General features: G+C 33.7%; 2 protein-coding genes across 6 annotated transcripts in view; both read right to left on the minus strand.

Annotated features, from left to right (window-relative positions):
* Positions 1-1,186: 1,186 nt before the first annotated feature.
* Positions 1,187-16,648, minus strand: part of LOC149580705 (putative inactive purple acid phosphatase 27) — a 184,824-nt gene continuing 169,362 nt past the window's right edge. For 3 of the 5 annotated variants that reach the window (XM_089792974.1, XM_089792983.1, XM_089792959.1), the window contains one exon: positions 12,013-12,456. In XM_089792974.1, coding sequence (XP_089649100.1) covers positions 12,403-12,456 — 54 coding nt within the window. In that variant the 3' untranslated portion in view covers positions 12,013-12,402. Of the gene's footprint in view, positions 1,398-12,012; positions 12,767-16,648 lie in introns of those variants that run through there. The other 2 variants (XM_089792954.1, XM_089792967.1) reach the window with 2 other exon arrangements.
* On the minus strand, positions 1,993-5,367 carry LOC149580706 (uncharacterized). Its single transcript, XM_089814501.1, has 2 exons — positions 4,718-5,367; positions 1,993-4,622 (listed from the first exon to the last, which is right to left on the minus strand). Exon 2 carries the CDS (start codon positions 4,379-4,381, stop codon positions 3,053-3,055), a length of 1,329 nt encoding a protein of 442 aa, XP_089670627.1. The 5' UTR covers positions 4,382-4,622; positions 4,718-5,367; the 3' UTR covers positions 1,993-3,052.

Genomic DNA, 16,648 nt, shown 5'->3' on the forward strand with positions numbered 1-16,648 from the left:
TGGTTAGTGTTAGTTTTACATATTGAGTTAGGGATATGTATAGATTTACATCAGGGTTAAGGTTAAGGTACGAGTTTGAGTCAAGGTTAAGTTTAGAATTAAGGTTAGGGTTAGGGTTAGGGTTTCAGTCAGCATTAAAGTTAGGGTTAGGGTTAGGGTTATATTATAATTATGGTAGAGTTATCTTTAGAGTTAGAGTTAGGGGTAGGGGTAGGGTTAGTGTTAGTGTTAGGATTAGAGTTAGGGTTAAGGTTAGGGTTAGGATTGGGGTTAGGGTTAGGGTTAGGGTTAGAGATAGGGTCAAGGTTAAGTTTAGCATTACAATTAGGGTTAGAGATAAGGGTACATAAAAGGTTAGGGTAGGGGTTAGGGTTAGGATTAGGTTTATGGTTAGAATCTGAGTTAGGGTTATAGTTTGAGTTAGGGGTAGACAAAGCATTAGAATTATGGTTAGGATTAGAGTTAGGGGAGAAGTAGGACCACGGTCAAAGTTACTGTTATTGTTATGTTTAGAATTACATTTAGGAGGGTAGCTCGTTCTCCTTACACATGCCTATTAGCATAATAGAACAATATAAGGATTAAAATGTTCCTTATGTAGTTTTATAACTTTATTAGTTACATTTATAAATATACAATTAATTAATGTTAATTATGCTTAGCATGAATAGTGTACAATGAAGGAGTACTAAACATTATTGAGGTAATGATTACACTTAAAATGAGTATAAAATGAATATTATGCTTTAGAGTGGGTTAATAGTTAGAAATAACACATCAATTTTATACATAATTTAATCATCAACATATTAATGATATATCTCATGTAAAAGCTTTAATAATACAAAAACAAAGGTCAACAAAAAGCATTTCAAATATTTGGAAGTATAGTTGAGAAGAATTTGAGATAAAAAGTTAAATCGTTTATTTATTATTTCGATACATAGATGGAAGGAGAATAATATCTCCTAGTACAATTATCTGGATAAAGTAATAAGTGAAGATTTGAAAAATGTGAAATCATCATATGGACCATGTGTATAGCTCTCCATAATGATGTAGGTACATCACATATTCTTCAGATATTAAAATTGTATTACGACCTTTGTTTGTAATATGATCATCATAGACCTCTTTCATCATGGATGGAAACACATCTACTTTTGTAGATGTGTTGCGTACATATTTGGCAACATCTTCCATCTCCATTATCTCTATCTCGTGTACATGATCAATAGATAAAGCTGCATTCTGAAGTGCTTCTACCATAGTTGTACAACACTGTTTAATTATGCGTGCACACTTCTGAAACTCTGTCTCAAAAAAATGATTTGACTGTACAGAAGAAGTTGGGCTAGTGTCGACAATGCTTGATTGTGTATTAGAGGCTTCCATGCCTGAAAAAATGATGGAAAACAATTTAGATCGCATCATCACGAATAAAAAAAGAAGAACAAATGTATACTTAATGAGAGGTATATAAATTTTAAATGAATAATGGTTTTGAAAAAATAGAACAGGTCACTTAGTACAATCAATTATGGAGAAAATGAATATAAAAACCAAATTGTACTAAAATTTGTAATGAAACTTTGAGTATTGAAACATGGTAATATTATGACCATTCATGGATACTGAAGAATAGACAAACATAGATTTGAAATATCGAGTAGCAATGTATTGGTTGAAACTCATGAAGCAAAAACATTATGATTTATTTCAATTGGACAATGTCTTTATGATTAGAATTAATATTATAACCTTAATTTGAGGACCCAAGTGATGATCATAGTTAAATTTACAAATTAGAGAATTAGTAAAATGAAATATCAGCCTAATGGAACTTGCAACCATTAAAATGTACAAATAATAAGGTTTTCATGTCAGATTGAGCATATCCAATTATAGTTTTCATTAACTGTGGAATATGGAGTATCAATGTGCATAATAAGAATAACAGCATAATAGTTGACGATGATGGTCACATAATGTAGTAGAACAAATAAATCTTTATTATTAAATAATATGTCTAAAAGCATCAATGATTTTCAAGATTTCTCAGTCTACATTCTTCTGCTTTTCTCTTTGAAAGTTGTTTCCCACTTTTCATTTTCTCATAGCGGTCATATGTAAAAGGTGGCATTATCCTCAAACCTTCGAGTGACTTAACACGAGATATGGCCACAAATGTCAATCCTACTCTTTCTCTTGGACCTATGTCAATTGTGGCTTTTGAAAGAGTGAGCCCTTAAGATTTGTGAATAGTCAACGCCCATGCCAACATTAGTGGTAGTTGGAAGGTCCTACCCCTCTGCAGTGGTGCTATTGGTATTATGTTTGGATGGTGATCATCAAATGGTACTCCAGAGTAATTATCAAATTGAATTGTAACATATGCTGGTAGCTCAGGTGGAGCAGTTCCTGGTTTGTAGACAATATTTCTGATATATCCCAATGATCCATTCACAAGACCAGCTTCTATCCATAGATTTGTAGTCAACATTACTCTTGCATTGTTACTAATCAATAACTCAATATCAAGTTCTTCGCTTGATAATTCTTCATTTCGATTACCATTGCTTGACTTGGTTGCAAGGCTACGTGCAACTGGATGTCTTAAAGAATACAACATCCTCATGTTATGGTTATGAACATTGTCATTTGTAGAGAATAAATGCACTGCCTTATCAAAATCATCATTGCTTACAACATCTAACCTTATAGGTGTTCGTGTCATAAGCAAGTTCCAGTCATCTATTTGTGGATTTGCATCTCTGACATTTGTGAGAAGCTGACGAAATCTTTGTTGTTGGATATTTTCTCCATCTTGCCTAAATACTTTATCTAGTGTAACCACTATCTTGAATTCCTGCCATAATAACTTTGCCTGCCTATTGCTATCATATGCTGGTCTATCATTAACAGGAGGTAATTGCCCCAAATCACCAACTAAAATAATAGATACACCTGAAAGATAGTTGCAAAATTTTTAGTTATGCACATAAAGTGAAATCAAAAGGTATACATTCTATATGGCTAATCTTAATAAGAATCAGAAGACATTAATAACACCATGTGATGTATGGAAAGGGATACCTCCAAAGCTTATGTGTGCTTTATGCGGGAAGGCTTCTCTAAGTCGACTATCTATATTTTCCAGCATGTTTTGGCCAATGAAGCTCATTTCATCAATCAATATATATTTGATATTTTCCATCTCTTGTTGAAAGCTTGTAAGTCTTGTCCCTTGTAGTTGGGAAAAATCTGTAATTGGAATCCGCAACTTTGAATGAATCGTAGATGCTCCTATATTGAAAGCTGCAACTCCAGTTGGTGCAAGCAATAGAAGAGGAGAAGGATTTGCCATCGATGTCATCTGAAAAGATTGATTGATGGCGCCAATTAGATGAGACTTTCCTGTCCCTGATGTTCCTTGAATTGCCATAAATAAAGGATTTCCCACTTGATTGCTATGGTAGTGTTTCAGAATAATGTCAACTGCCTTTTGTTGCTTGTCACTAAGAGTTGTAAAATTGATACACTGTGGAATATCATCATACATAAGACATCCATGCTTTTTCATTTCAAGTATGAAATTTATTGCTCGGATTGTCTCCTCTTCACTTTGATATGCACTACACCAATTTGTATTTCTATCAATATCTCTTCTTCCCAACATGTCAATTTTAGAAACTGGCATATGTTGACCACGATGTAACCCAGATATTATTTCCCACTCATGTTCTGTAGTATTTTCTTGAATGGCTCCATTATCTTCTGTCTCTAAATCACTTGAAGGTTCATTATTTTGTGCATGTTCTTGCCTTTGGACATGCCAAGGATTATAATTGAGTGAGGACCAATTTGCTACTATAGTATCATTATCACGACCAATGTCTCTCTCGACATTACGAAAAGGTTTGTATAGTAACAACTCAGACAAACAAAAGTCTACCCACTTATCAGAATCTCGTGGAGGAATAGAAAAATACCTAGGAAAAACTCTAACAATAGCTGCTTTGTTTCTTGGCCCCCATTTATTATCTCCTCTTCTTTTAGGATTATATAACCAAGACCTTGCTGCATAAATCAAACTAATACCTTCCATACAAAGTGGTCTTGTTCTATAACCATCAACAAAAGATTTTGTGAGTTCTTCCTCATTTCTGTCATTATTGATTACCACCGGTTTGAAAACTTCACGTGAGACATTTAGATTGACAAACTTTCTACTACACTCCACCAATGGAAGTTCTAATAACATATGGCATGTTTCTTGAGCTCCAATATCTCTTTCTATAACTGTCTCTGTTAGAAGCTTTCTATATGCCCGTGATGCTAAATCATCAGGATTTTCAAGATTTGAAATTCGCATCAACATTTGTTGATATGTTTCAGAGCTTCTCTCTGATTTTGCTGCATACTTTGCAATATATTTGATAACTGCATGTCTTGAAAGGACAAGTTGCCAATCAACATTCACCCTCCACAATTATAGTATGTACCGATTGTGTGTATTAACTCTATCATCATTTCTTGCTGGTTCAAATTTTTTCTCACCTGAATCTGCATCGGTATATAACTTTGATCCCTCCAAATTCAATTGCCAAGGAGCATTATACCTAAAACATTGGTGAATACATATCTTGTCAATCCAACTTGTTGAAAAGGGTGAAATAAATAATTTAGATATAATTTTTAAAAAAAATTGATTAACCTGCAAACCATGTGTCCTCTTTTTTTACGAAGGCATGCTCCCTCCTTACAGACCGTGTGTCTTTCAACACAATTGAGTATCTGTTCATAATCTTGATCTATATCCATCTCAGCAAGTTGTGTTGTATTCTTGAGGCATGGATGCTGACCAAAATTCTGGAAGACCTAAAAATGAAAATTTATATATTATTCTATTGGATTGAGGTGAGAAACATATATTAATATTTAACTGATTTATAATATGAAACTTACTTGTATATTTCTTTGATGTGGATCATGTCTAGGATTCCATGCATGAATAATGGAGTCAAAATATCTCTCTGCAGTTTTTCGTTCATCCTCATTTGACCAATTAATAGTGTCCATATTTGGTGCCCCTTCGAGCCATAAGAAGCCATGAACATGAGGTGAACCACGATGTTGCCACTCATATCTACACCAAAAGTCCTTTACTTTCATACCTTTTTGAAGTATTTCTTTCCTGAACATTGTATTCGTTAAGTGCATGTAATAAGTGACTATATGTGGATAGTCGATGATATTCTGCCTTCTCCATTTTTGAGCCTCTCGTGGATCAGTAGGTGGTGTACCAGGCATTAGTGCATGCAAATCAGGCCATTGCATATCAGCTGCACTTAATGTGAAGAAAATTGTAGGTGTCCCAATCTGGTCAAGCAAGTCAGTTAATTATGCTTTATTTTTTGCCCAATATGACCTTGTTCCTCTTAGAGTTGTTTCGAACCGCATTAGCCTATTTGCAAGATTATTACATGGAATATTCTCCATATGTTCACGTAATTCATTAATAGTTATTGGCATTTCATGAAAGCTCCTTTTTGCAAAAATAGATGCTGAACTTTGTGCACGATGTCTCATTACCATGTTTTGCACAAAATACCTAAACCGTGGATGTTTTCCAAAGCGGTGATCCCTGTATTTGATCAAATGCTTTACAAATTCATGCAAGTATACTCGTCTCATTCTAGGCTCTAACCAATCACAACTTCCATCTGGAAATAATGTTGGGAAAGCCATATCCAACAACCTAGCTGTGACATACTCATTGATAGGTGATGCACCTATAGATGGCCACTCAATTAAAGCAGATGAAACTGCATCAGGATTATTAACCCAAGCATGAATTAATTCCATTTCCCTTTGAGCATTAGGTGGCCTTGAAGCCATAGAGTTTGTGTGCTCAATTATATTACCTTCGTCTATCTCCATGAGAGGACCTAGGAATACAACTTCATTTGCATCAGAATCAAACTCAATGTGCACTGTCTTTAATCTATGAAAAATATTCTCATCTGTATTTGTAGGAAGGTCATTAAGAGCGCTTTCATCTATCCTAACATTTGCATAGAATTTATCATTTTCGACTTTGTATTTTAATGCTCTATACACACAATCTCTATTCACAGTAAAGTTACATCGTGTACCACGTTGATCCCTTCTTCGAACAATAATGATTGGTAAATGATCAATTGTGTGTGGCAAGACTTTTGATAACTGTTCAATGTGCTAGGGAAAACTAATGGTATGTCCTTTATACTTATACTGACTGCCAGTTGCATGTGTAACTTGCAATATAGGATTTACACGTGCAATCAACATCTCTTCAACCTGAGTTAAATTTGCAAGCTCTAGTGGTTGACATCCCAGATCCATATTATTTGAAGATGAAAACCTATGAATTCCTGTCTCTTGACGACACCTATTACATATTGGACCCTCACTGGTGCGATATACTTTCATTCCTGCATATGACTCCTGACAAACATAACACATTTTTGGTGTTTTCAAACTATCTATCTGATATCTAAACTGCATTTGGAATCTTCTAAATTCAGATTGAAGCATACCATTTGGGTTGGGCATGTTTTCTCTCTCACCTTCTAATTCATGATTCACATGGATTTGACTTCCATGTTGTGGTGTTTCTGGGACACGTTCTACAGATGGAGACCCTTCATACTCAACATTTAGTTGATTGTTTGCTTCTGTACGACGTTCATGTATGTCACTTGGTTGCACTTCAACATGTTGTACTTCAGATGTTTGTACATCTCGAAGGACCCTCTCAGAAGTACGTTAACGATTGTTTCTTTGTACATTTATGTGCTCTCTTTCATCATTCTCTAGTTGTGCAACTGACACTTCAGACCTTCTTCTACCATAACTTTGCTCGTTTCTTTGATTTAATGTTATTCTTTATTGTTCTCTTTCATTTTCTGTTTGTTGTTGTTGTTGACGTCTACGGTATTCTCTGCGATATTCTCTTTGATATTGCCTTTGGTATTCTCTTCTTGCCTCCTCTGATTCAAAATTTAACCTAGGTCTCACCATAGCTAGTATAAAAATAATATCAGTGATTTACATTCTACTGTGTCAGTATAAAGATTAATGCCTAAAATTTAATATTTGTTCTTTTAAAATTGCATATAAAAAAGAAACATAAATTAAAATAAATATATGGTTATGCAACAAAATTAAAAGTATAAGTCTCGTTTTTCTTATTTAAAAATAAATAAATTGGTATTTTAATAAAATATTTGGAAAATGGCGGCATTGCCATCCACTTTTCAAATGTTAATATGTAAAGATTAATTTTAATCTAAATGTAAATTACAAAACTGTTATAATTGAAATAGTAATCTAATTTACAATGATACTCTAAATCAATATACTACTCTTAATGAAAACATTAGAAATATGTTGAGATATAGTTAACATTATAATAAATTGCTTACTATTATAATATTTAAAAAATGGCAGCATTGCCTTCCATTCTTTAAAGATTGAAGCCTAAAAGTTAATATTTATTATTTAAAAATTGCATGAAAAAAATAAGCATAAATTAAAATAAAATATATGGCTACTCTAATTTTCAAGTAACAAAATTAAAATTATAAAATTAAGTTTTTATATTTAAAAATAAATAAACTGGCATTTTAATAAAATATTTGAAAAATGGCAGCATTGCCATCCACTTTTCAAATATTAATATGTTATGATTAATTATAATCTAAATGTAAAGTACAAAACTATTTTAAGCAAAATAGTAATCTAATTCAGAATATTAATATACTAATCTTAATAAAAAACTATTATAAATCAAACTACTTTTGCAAATGAAAATAGTAATCATTAAATTTATAAATCACTTTTTTTTAAAATAAAATATATTGATATGGCGGCATTGCCATCCATATGAAATATTATGGAAAATAAATACAAGATTAATCTAAAAAATACATTGAAAAATATGAAAAACAATAATGCATGAAACATGCAAATGTAATTTTGTATAGAACAATGTAAAAATTAAGAAATGTCATATAACAAATAAATTACAACTAAATGTAAATAGTGTAACTACTATTCTAAATGGAGATAATAATCAAAATGCAAAATATAACTTAATAGGGAAAAAAAATTTAACAAAAAGCTTTTGTATCTCCTTGTTGATCTTCAAATGTAAAATGCTTTTCTAAATGATGTATCTCCCTTTCTTCTTCCCAAAAAAGTTTGCTCTACCTCTCAAGAGCAATGAAAGCTTTACTCAAACCCTGTCTTCTGCAAATATGTTCTTCTACGAATGAAGAGCAAAAATGAGAGGATATGAGTGTTTTATAATCAGAGAAAAAACTCTTCATCTCCCACGAAAAAACTATTCAATTTCCACTAAAGGAACTCTTCAAATTCCACATCTCCACTCCTCCACTCCTCTACAAAATTTAAATTAATTACTAAAAAATGCCAATAAGACAATATTACACAACGAAATTTTAAAAAAAAGTGTGTCTACATGTCGTTATCTGTTTTTTTCAGAACAAAAATATTTTTAAAAAAATACATTAACCCGCCACATTATCTGTTTCGTTGAAAAAAATAAATAAAAAAATAAAATAAAATGGGGTGACAGGCCATCACCCCCGCCACCCCATGTGGCGTTGTTTTATGTGGCAGCAAGACTGCCTATCAGCGATAGTTACTGCCACCCTTGACATGCATGTCAGGGGCGGCAGTAACTGCCGCTGACAGGCGGTCTTGCTACCTTACTCCGCAGCCCACAGCTGGCATTTTCTTTTTTATTGACATTGTAACTGTCGTGCTGTGGCTGTAGAGAACGCCTCTCGGCGTAATTACCTTATTGTATGGCTTTATAGCATAACTTTCTACCTATACAGATGTAACATCAATGATTACTATCTTGTAGTCTATATTTGATCATCATCACCTTTCATGTAGCATGTTGTTTGCAACATACATGCTCTGATGTGATCTCACAACAACAAAATTTCTTTTGGGGGAGAAACACCATATGGATGAAAGACTGTATCCTTTGCATCTTAGGTAAGTTTTCTTTCTCTAGTTTAGCTTACATTCCACTAATGATATGCTTGCTAAAGTTGAGGCAAAATGTAATGCTGTAAATCCCACCCTATTTAATTTATGTTGCATAATCCATTTGCATTAGCTAACAATCAAAATTCCACCTAAGACTCTATATCATTCCACATAACTTGTCATTTTCCTTGTCTGAAATATTGACCATGCAACTTGTTTACCTCATTTTGGAGATGTTCTCACGATGCACACTCATTCTAAAAAATTTCAAAAACTATAGGTGGTTGTTGAGACGTTACGCATGTTGTTTCTAGCAATGCAATACCTCCCAAATGAACAATCCAATAATTTTCCTTTTTGTTTTGTGTGCAAGTTTTGAAAGAGAGGACCATATAACAATCTTGACATTCTTCTAACTCCATTCATAAGCTCTCATTTTCTCCTCTTAGAATAGTTATTTTATCTCGCTATTTATGCATTGTTGGTGGTATATTTCCTTCCTTTAGTCATGTTGGTTTAATTCTAGCTCTTGTTAGTCCTTGCCCCTCCCCCCCCTCTCTCTCTCTCTATATATATATAGTCTTCCCTAAATGTGTATATGAATATATGTACATACACTAATAAAAAATTCAATGACAAAAGCTTCTCATTTTAAAGGTTTATAACAAATATATCTATCAAAATATTATAATTTGATTTATATTATTATTTAAAAAAATATATTATATATATTTTTAGATTATAACTTCGGTAAACGGTCGAAACCTAGATTAATTATTATTTGTTAGAATTAATTATTATTACATGTCAAGCGAAGGTAGATTCAAGTCCTCCCACATGAGAGACTCACAAATTACCGTTGCGTTGTAGGCTTTTGCCTATTTTTAGATTATAACTTTATTGACTTATATTCATTAATTAATTTAATAATTAAATTATTATAAATTAATTTAAGTTTTTACAATTCACAATTTTGTGTTTTTTTTTTTTTCCTATTTTTATAATGCTATAAAGTCAAATTCAAATTCAATCTAAAATTTCAATTATTAAATAAAAATTGATTTTATATAGTTTGAAATTTATGAATTATATTATATTATTTATTTATTTAAAAAATAATATTTGTTACAATTAGATTTTATTGAATCAATTTATTAATAAAAAATTAACATCCATAGAGAGTACTATTATGTTATCACTTAAATAAATATAATAAAAATATATCAATTGAATATGCCCTTAAAATTCAATTTCAATTATACACGTATTGACTTCCAATATTCGTAAAAAGAAAACCAAATAAAACTTATACAATTATCTCTTGTTTTTTCAATAATTTAATTTTAAAACATGCATTTGAGTTTACAAATATTATTATGTCAAATGATGTTATAGTGAAATGAAATAATTTTGACAATAAATATTAAGAATATATAAATAATTTTTTAAAAAAATATATAGCTAAATTAAATTTATTTATAATTAGTTGTTATAAATTGATTTAAATATTCATATCAACTTTATATTAATTATATAAAACTTACATATTATAGATTATTTCAAATTAGAAACTATAGTCAACATGAAGGTATAGAATTTTGATTGGATGAAGAATCAATAAAATTGTATGATATTGAAATTTTTAAAATTATTAGATAATATTTTTATTAAATTATCATCTAAACCATTTATAAATTAATATTAATATTTATAAACTATAATATGAATAATAGTTTATACTATTATTCATAATTAAATTAATATACTTAAATCAACAACAATGATTGCTGAGGTATAACCGGTTACTGCTTATCCAGTTAAGCAGCTCCAAACCTTGACATTGTTCACCGTACAGGTCCCAAAAGCCCCACATAGAGCATGGGCATACAGTTGGCATTGATCTCGAGGTTGAGCCCAAACAATATGGAATCCATCTTTTGTATTCGATTTTTCAAACCTTAGATTGACGGAAAAAATTAGGATTTTTCAATCCATCTTTCATTTTGAACGAAAGACAGGGACTCAAGTTCCATCAGAGCTCTGGTATTTGTTTTGGATTCAAAGCTCATAACTTGATAGAATAGGGCGCACATGCAACACATTGTCGTTCCAAATCCACTCTTAAGTTTGTGGATGGGTCAATAGAGCTTTAAATTATTATACTAATTTTGGTGGTGCCTCCAAGTAACCCCATCTCCAATTTTTGAAAAAATAAACATGTCGGTTCTTTGATCATTACCAGTCTCCAGAGTCTCCAAGCATCCCCGTCTCCATGCAACCTTGCAAATTGACCAACTAAAATGAATTGTCAACTGCTATTTACATAGCGGTTGTCAGTCTACACGCAATCATGCTAAGTTTAAGTAATCTTTTAGGTTAATTTTTAGTTTATAGAACTATTTAATATATTATAATCTAGATATGAATTGATAATAATCATTTGCTTTACATTTCCCTGTTTCTCTCTATCAACGGTTGAGTTCCACTGATGGTCGAGTTAATGAGAGGAAGCTTTCAGATGGTAGCAATTTAAAAATGTAGAAGATAAAATGCAAATATTTCAAACTTCATATTTCTAATTACTATGTAGTTCCTACTGTCCGTGGCTACTGATTCTTTGCACATTCATTAGTTTCCGTGACGAATGATATTGAAATCTCGATCTGAGACTCTTGAGTTATGGTCTTTAGTTCATTCAGGAGTAAGATGGTGAAGAATTGATGAAATGATTTCCATGTACATCGAAATTCTTTGGATGTATGTCTGAGACTCTGATCCTCTGATGTTTACCAGAACACTGCTTTGTATTGACTGTTGGACGGATGAGTAATGCAGGGTACATCTGCAATCACAAAGTATAATTGAACTTACAATCGACCAAGGATTTTTTTTGCTTTACTAATGACATTGGGTCCAAATTCAACAGTAGCTAACTATGACAGGTTGCCATCTTCACTCTTTTTCGCAGGTGTCTCAATAATAATAAATATTATGTTGACATACATACATATATACATATATCTATATATATATATAAACAGCAAATAACTGAATTTTTCTAACAGGTGAAATATATGTTTGACTCAATAGACATTACATAGAATATGAACAATACTGTCCAATTATTTAGGACTTTGGAGTTCAACTATTAAATACATTACGAGGCTTTTCAGAATGCTACTATCAGAACCATGGAATCCATGCCTCGATCCAGAATCAAGCTCTAGTTTTATGTTTGTGTCTAGCATTTAGTGCCAATTGTGGCATCAGGCCTGACGTCCACGAGTGTTACCTTCCGGAGGTCTGCAGGGACCCAGATCACGGCTGCTAATATCAAAATTTACTGATGGAAAATTGATCAGCTATCCTTCCATCTGTAAGCTTGAACTGCAGGAAATGGTTAAATACATTGGTATTATATAATTTATTCTGTACTTGTAAACTCCATGCACCCAAGAGAGGGAATGAAAACTTTGCAGAAATGTACGAGTCTCCGTAAAAATTTCTAATAAAAATGTACATTCTCAATTATACCAGGAAGAAGTTTACACTACGAATTTGTTGATTTGTTAAATTTGTATATGAAGGAACGTCTTAAACTACAAACAAAAGAAGACAAATTCCCCATATATAATTACAATAGTTGTCACAGTTACAACTATATAGAAAACTTCTACACAGATGCAAACGTTTCTACCTGTGCCACAAAAACATTAGAATTATATTAATATCCTTAATTGACTAAACTAAACTACTTAAGTTAAAAAACACATTTAAGGTTCAAATGATAGTGTGCCTCAGAGATAGGTTATTCATAATTACATATCAAAAAACATTATAACAATAACCTAGAGTGCACCCACATAAAAAAGTAGTTGCCATGCTTCAAGCTGATGCTTTGACAGAGCTAATAGGGAAGAAATATCTGGTCGATACTGACTATTTTGAGGGATTACATAATTCTCGGAACAGGAATAGATAAATCAGATAGAAAAATAATTGGACGGAATAATCCTCTGCCACAAATGGATCACCTCTAGGACTGATAGTCAACCACAAGTTCAGGACTTCAAACACAAAAGCTAATTATGTCAAATATTTTGTCCCATTCAAGTGCTTCTTGCAACTGTTTAAGATCTGAAGGTATGTAGCTCACGGATGACATATTTGATAGAAAGGTACAGGAATGGTGGAAACAAGCTCCTAAGCTCAGAAGGCATTCCATATATAGTTTCTCGAAAAAACTAGATGTTCTAAGAGGCAAAATCGGCTGTGCTGTATGGTGATGCCTCCCTTGGCCTAGTACCCTACCCCCATACTGGGAACGTTTCTTGAACATACTTTATGCATTTTCTCTTTTGTCCTCAGCGGATCAGGAAACAATTCACAAACAGAGCAGGAAATGAGACTAGGTCATAGGGGATGACCAGAGATCCCTGGGACAGCCAAGGGACACATCCCTTGGCCATCTTGGGGACGTCTGATCGTCCCCTCCAGCTAGTCTCGCTTTTGACAAGTCAAATAAAAAACTAGGTTTTTATTTCAACAAACTGCTGAAATACAGTTTGTAAAAACACGGAGCCTGCCCGGATCGGGATGAATCCAGGCATGAACCCGAATCCGGATTTGATCTGAATTTTGGATCCGGCTTCCAAGGTATGAATCTGGCAACTAAGATTAAACCCAATAAGAAGCAAAAATCATTGGGTTCCTACAAAGTTCCTACCACAGCGGGAATCCCCAAAGATGCATGCTAGAGCTCAAAGGCCCAAATGGTTATAGCTTATCAGTAATTGTATATTTGTCAAAATCATGCATAAAAGTAACCAACACCATTAAACTTGGGAGGTTCCAATTACACATGGCACCTAATAATGAGCATGTTCAAACTGTCAGAAAGACGCTCAATCTGTGCTATCAACATGCCTTAAATTTAGTAAACAGAGATCTTTGGCAAATTGGGCTCCAGAAGGACAATAGAATTGGTCATGCCAACAATTGTTTAAGAGTTTTATTATTCATGCCAGAATTCGAAGATGACTAGGCAATGATTTTGAAAGCTCGACACATTTGATGCGACCTTATGGCTTCATGAACAGGGCAATCAAAATGAAAGAGATTTTAAGTACATGGTATATCGAGATAGGCTTGACAAGGAGAGAGGGTTGGTGTGTTGTAGGACATGTGGGGCTGGACATTTAATTAAACTAATATGGAACAGCGGGACACAGTTGAATAAACAAATTTTTGTGGCCTGTACCAAATGCATTCTGGAATGTGCTTCAGAATCTCACGCAATCCCTTCCATATCCAAAACCATAAAAAGTACCAATAGCTTCTCAAATTCTCAATTGTAAAAAGTATTTTGGGATTGATAGAGATGTCCACTATTGGAATTTGCGGGGTTTTGTAAATTCCAATACAGTATCAAAGGTCTGAATGGAAAAGAGCTTTCAGGATTTAACAATGACTCCACACAATATCATCGGGTTCCCACAAATTGCTTCCACAGTACATGATCCCAATGCTGCTAGTACACTATCGGATCTGGACAATGATCCCCCCATAATGAAAAACCCAACACTATGCAAAAATGTCGAAATCGGATGAAATTGTTGACACTCTCCAAACTTCCAACAAAATTTGCTTCTACATTAATCCAATATCCAAACCAAAAAGCTTTATGCCAACAAGGAATGGTGAAAGTTGCACGATGAAGCAAGCAATAAAGCATTTTGTGCAGGCAAATTCCAAAGGCCACCCAAAATTTGATGCAGTCCCTCAGAACCCAATGTGGGTTTGGGAATCGTCAATTTCCCAAATTATTGTGGACCCAAGGGCGGTCGTTGGTGAACATTTGAAAAGTTCAAAATGTCTTCTTCCCAGGCCAAGGATCCAAATCCATTAGTTGTGAAGACCTACACAAGTTTTCAAATCTGCAGGCTGCCCACTGGGCATGATAATTAGGAACTTGTTCAAGCACAAAACTGACATTTTATGAACTGCAGAAAAGACAATCAATTGTTTGTAATGTGGAAGATACTAAGCGTCAGTGAAGGTCTCTTGGAATTGTCAGAGCCCGATTGAAGCTCAAAATCCCTCCTTTCTCCAACTAATTAATCTATGCCAACAGACAATCCACATGACTCCTGAGTCTTTGAAAATATTCGACACCCTTGATGGAACGCTAATTGACCATCTGTATGCTCGCGGGGAAGGGAAATATTATCATGTCTAATCAGGAAATAGGGGAGCTGATTAGCATCTTTTGACTGCAGCCAGAAGCTAGATGTGATCGAGGCATAGAAAGCATCAGAACCCAAAGAATAACTGGCAATTTGAATAAACTCCCAAACCCAATGTTTGGGTCCAAACATGTGCAGTTGGAAGTTTTGGTATCCTAATACATTCAGAGAAAGTCTTCATCACTCGTGATGATAAATATCTGTGAAATGTTGATTTGCGAGCAGCGATATATGATGAAGTCTTATCCATGTTTATTTGGCCACAAGGGAAGACTAATAAATGCCACCTTCGTTTTTCAGTTTATAAGAATGGCAGAGTATGTATCCAAGTGTTATAGGTGTTAATGTTTGGTAGCTTCTGTCGGATAACTCTTTGGATATAAATGTAATTATATATGAGATATAATTCTATGTGAGATATAAACTTATTATATGTGAGAAATATATATATATATAAAACAATAATTAAGTTTATATAAATTAATTATTTGATTATTGAATAGACATGTCTATTCAATAACCTATGTTCAATATAAATGAGAGGATGTTGCATATGGAAAACATATACCTCAACAGGCAATGCAAGTACATTTACAGCGATCCAAGAAACATCAACATGGTATCGGAGCCAGATGCAAATGTATATTATTTTTAGAAGGAATAGAAGATATGATAGAATAGAAATGATTGGAGGAAAAAGTGACGTGGACCAATAAAGGTACAGTTAGAGATGGAATAACATCACAAATGGGTTATTTGGACCAGGCAAGTTGCCTCTTTTCAATATTTGATGACCACAGGCGTGCCCCCATTCAGATCTTCCCTTCTGCAAGGCAACATTGCAGGCCAAGAATAATTTGTCCCGAACAGAATCGGAAAAAAAAAGTGCGGTCGGTGTTGAGGATTCTGAAACTGGCCCGTTTGGCATCCTCCTTGAATTCAGCCATGGTCAAGGTGGTCTTGTGCTGCCATTCGAGCTTGCGGCTTCGGCTGAAGATGCAGGTGCCTTCAATTACGAGTATAATCGTCACCAACCAGAACTCCTCCCTTTCTAATTTGATCATGAAGCCGCCGAGGAGGGCAACGGTTGCCCACACAAAGGCCAAGGTTCCGAGGCCACTCGCGGCTTTGTCAAGAAGGGCCAGTCTTATGGCAAACATCATTATTTTCTTTTCCGGTGCTGCTACTTTCATACCCAATGCCTGCATTTGCAACCCCGTTGGACGGACTTCCGAGTTCATATAACTACCGCTTGGAGAATAAACTCTAACGTATATATCGTTCGAGCCACAAAACCCATTTGAAAGATGGTAAAGTGAGAAAATGCAAATTGG

The sequence above is a fragment of the Cupressus sempervirens genome, chromosome 1 (assembly GCF_028749045.1).
Source record: "Cupressus sempervirens isolate cs-2001-9-10 chromosome 1, ASM2874904v1, whole genome shotgun sequence".
NCBI classification, from domain to species: Eukaryota; Viridiplantae; Streptophyta; class Pinopsida; order Cupressales; family Cupressaceae; genus Cupressus; species Cupressus sempervirens.

What these genes read in the sequence shown, in the direction of transcription:
- LOC149580706 (XM_089814501.1), bottom strand. Translation starts at nt 4,381, where the DNA reads ATGTTGATGCGAATTTCAAATCTTGAAAATCCTGATGATTTAGCATCA.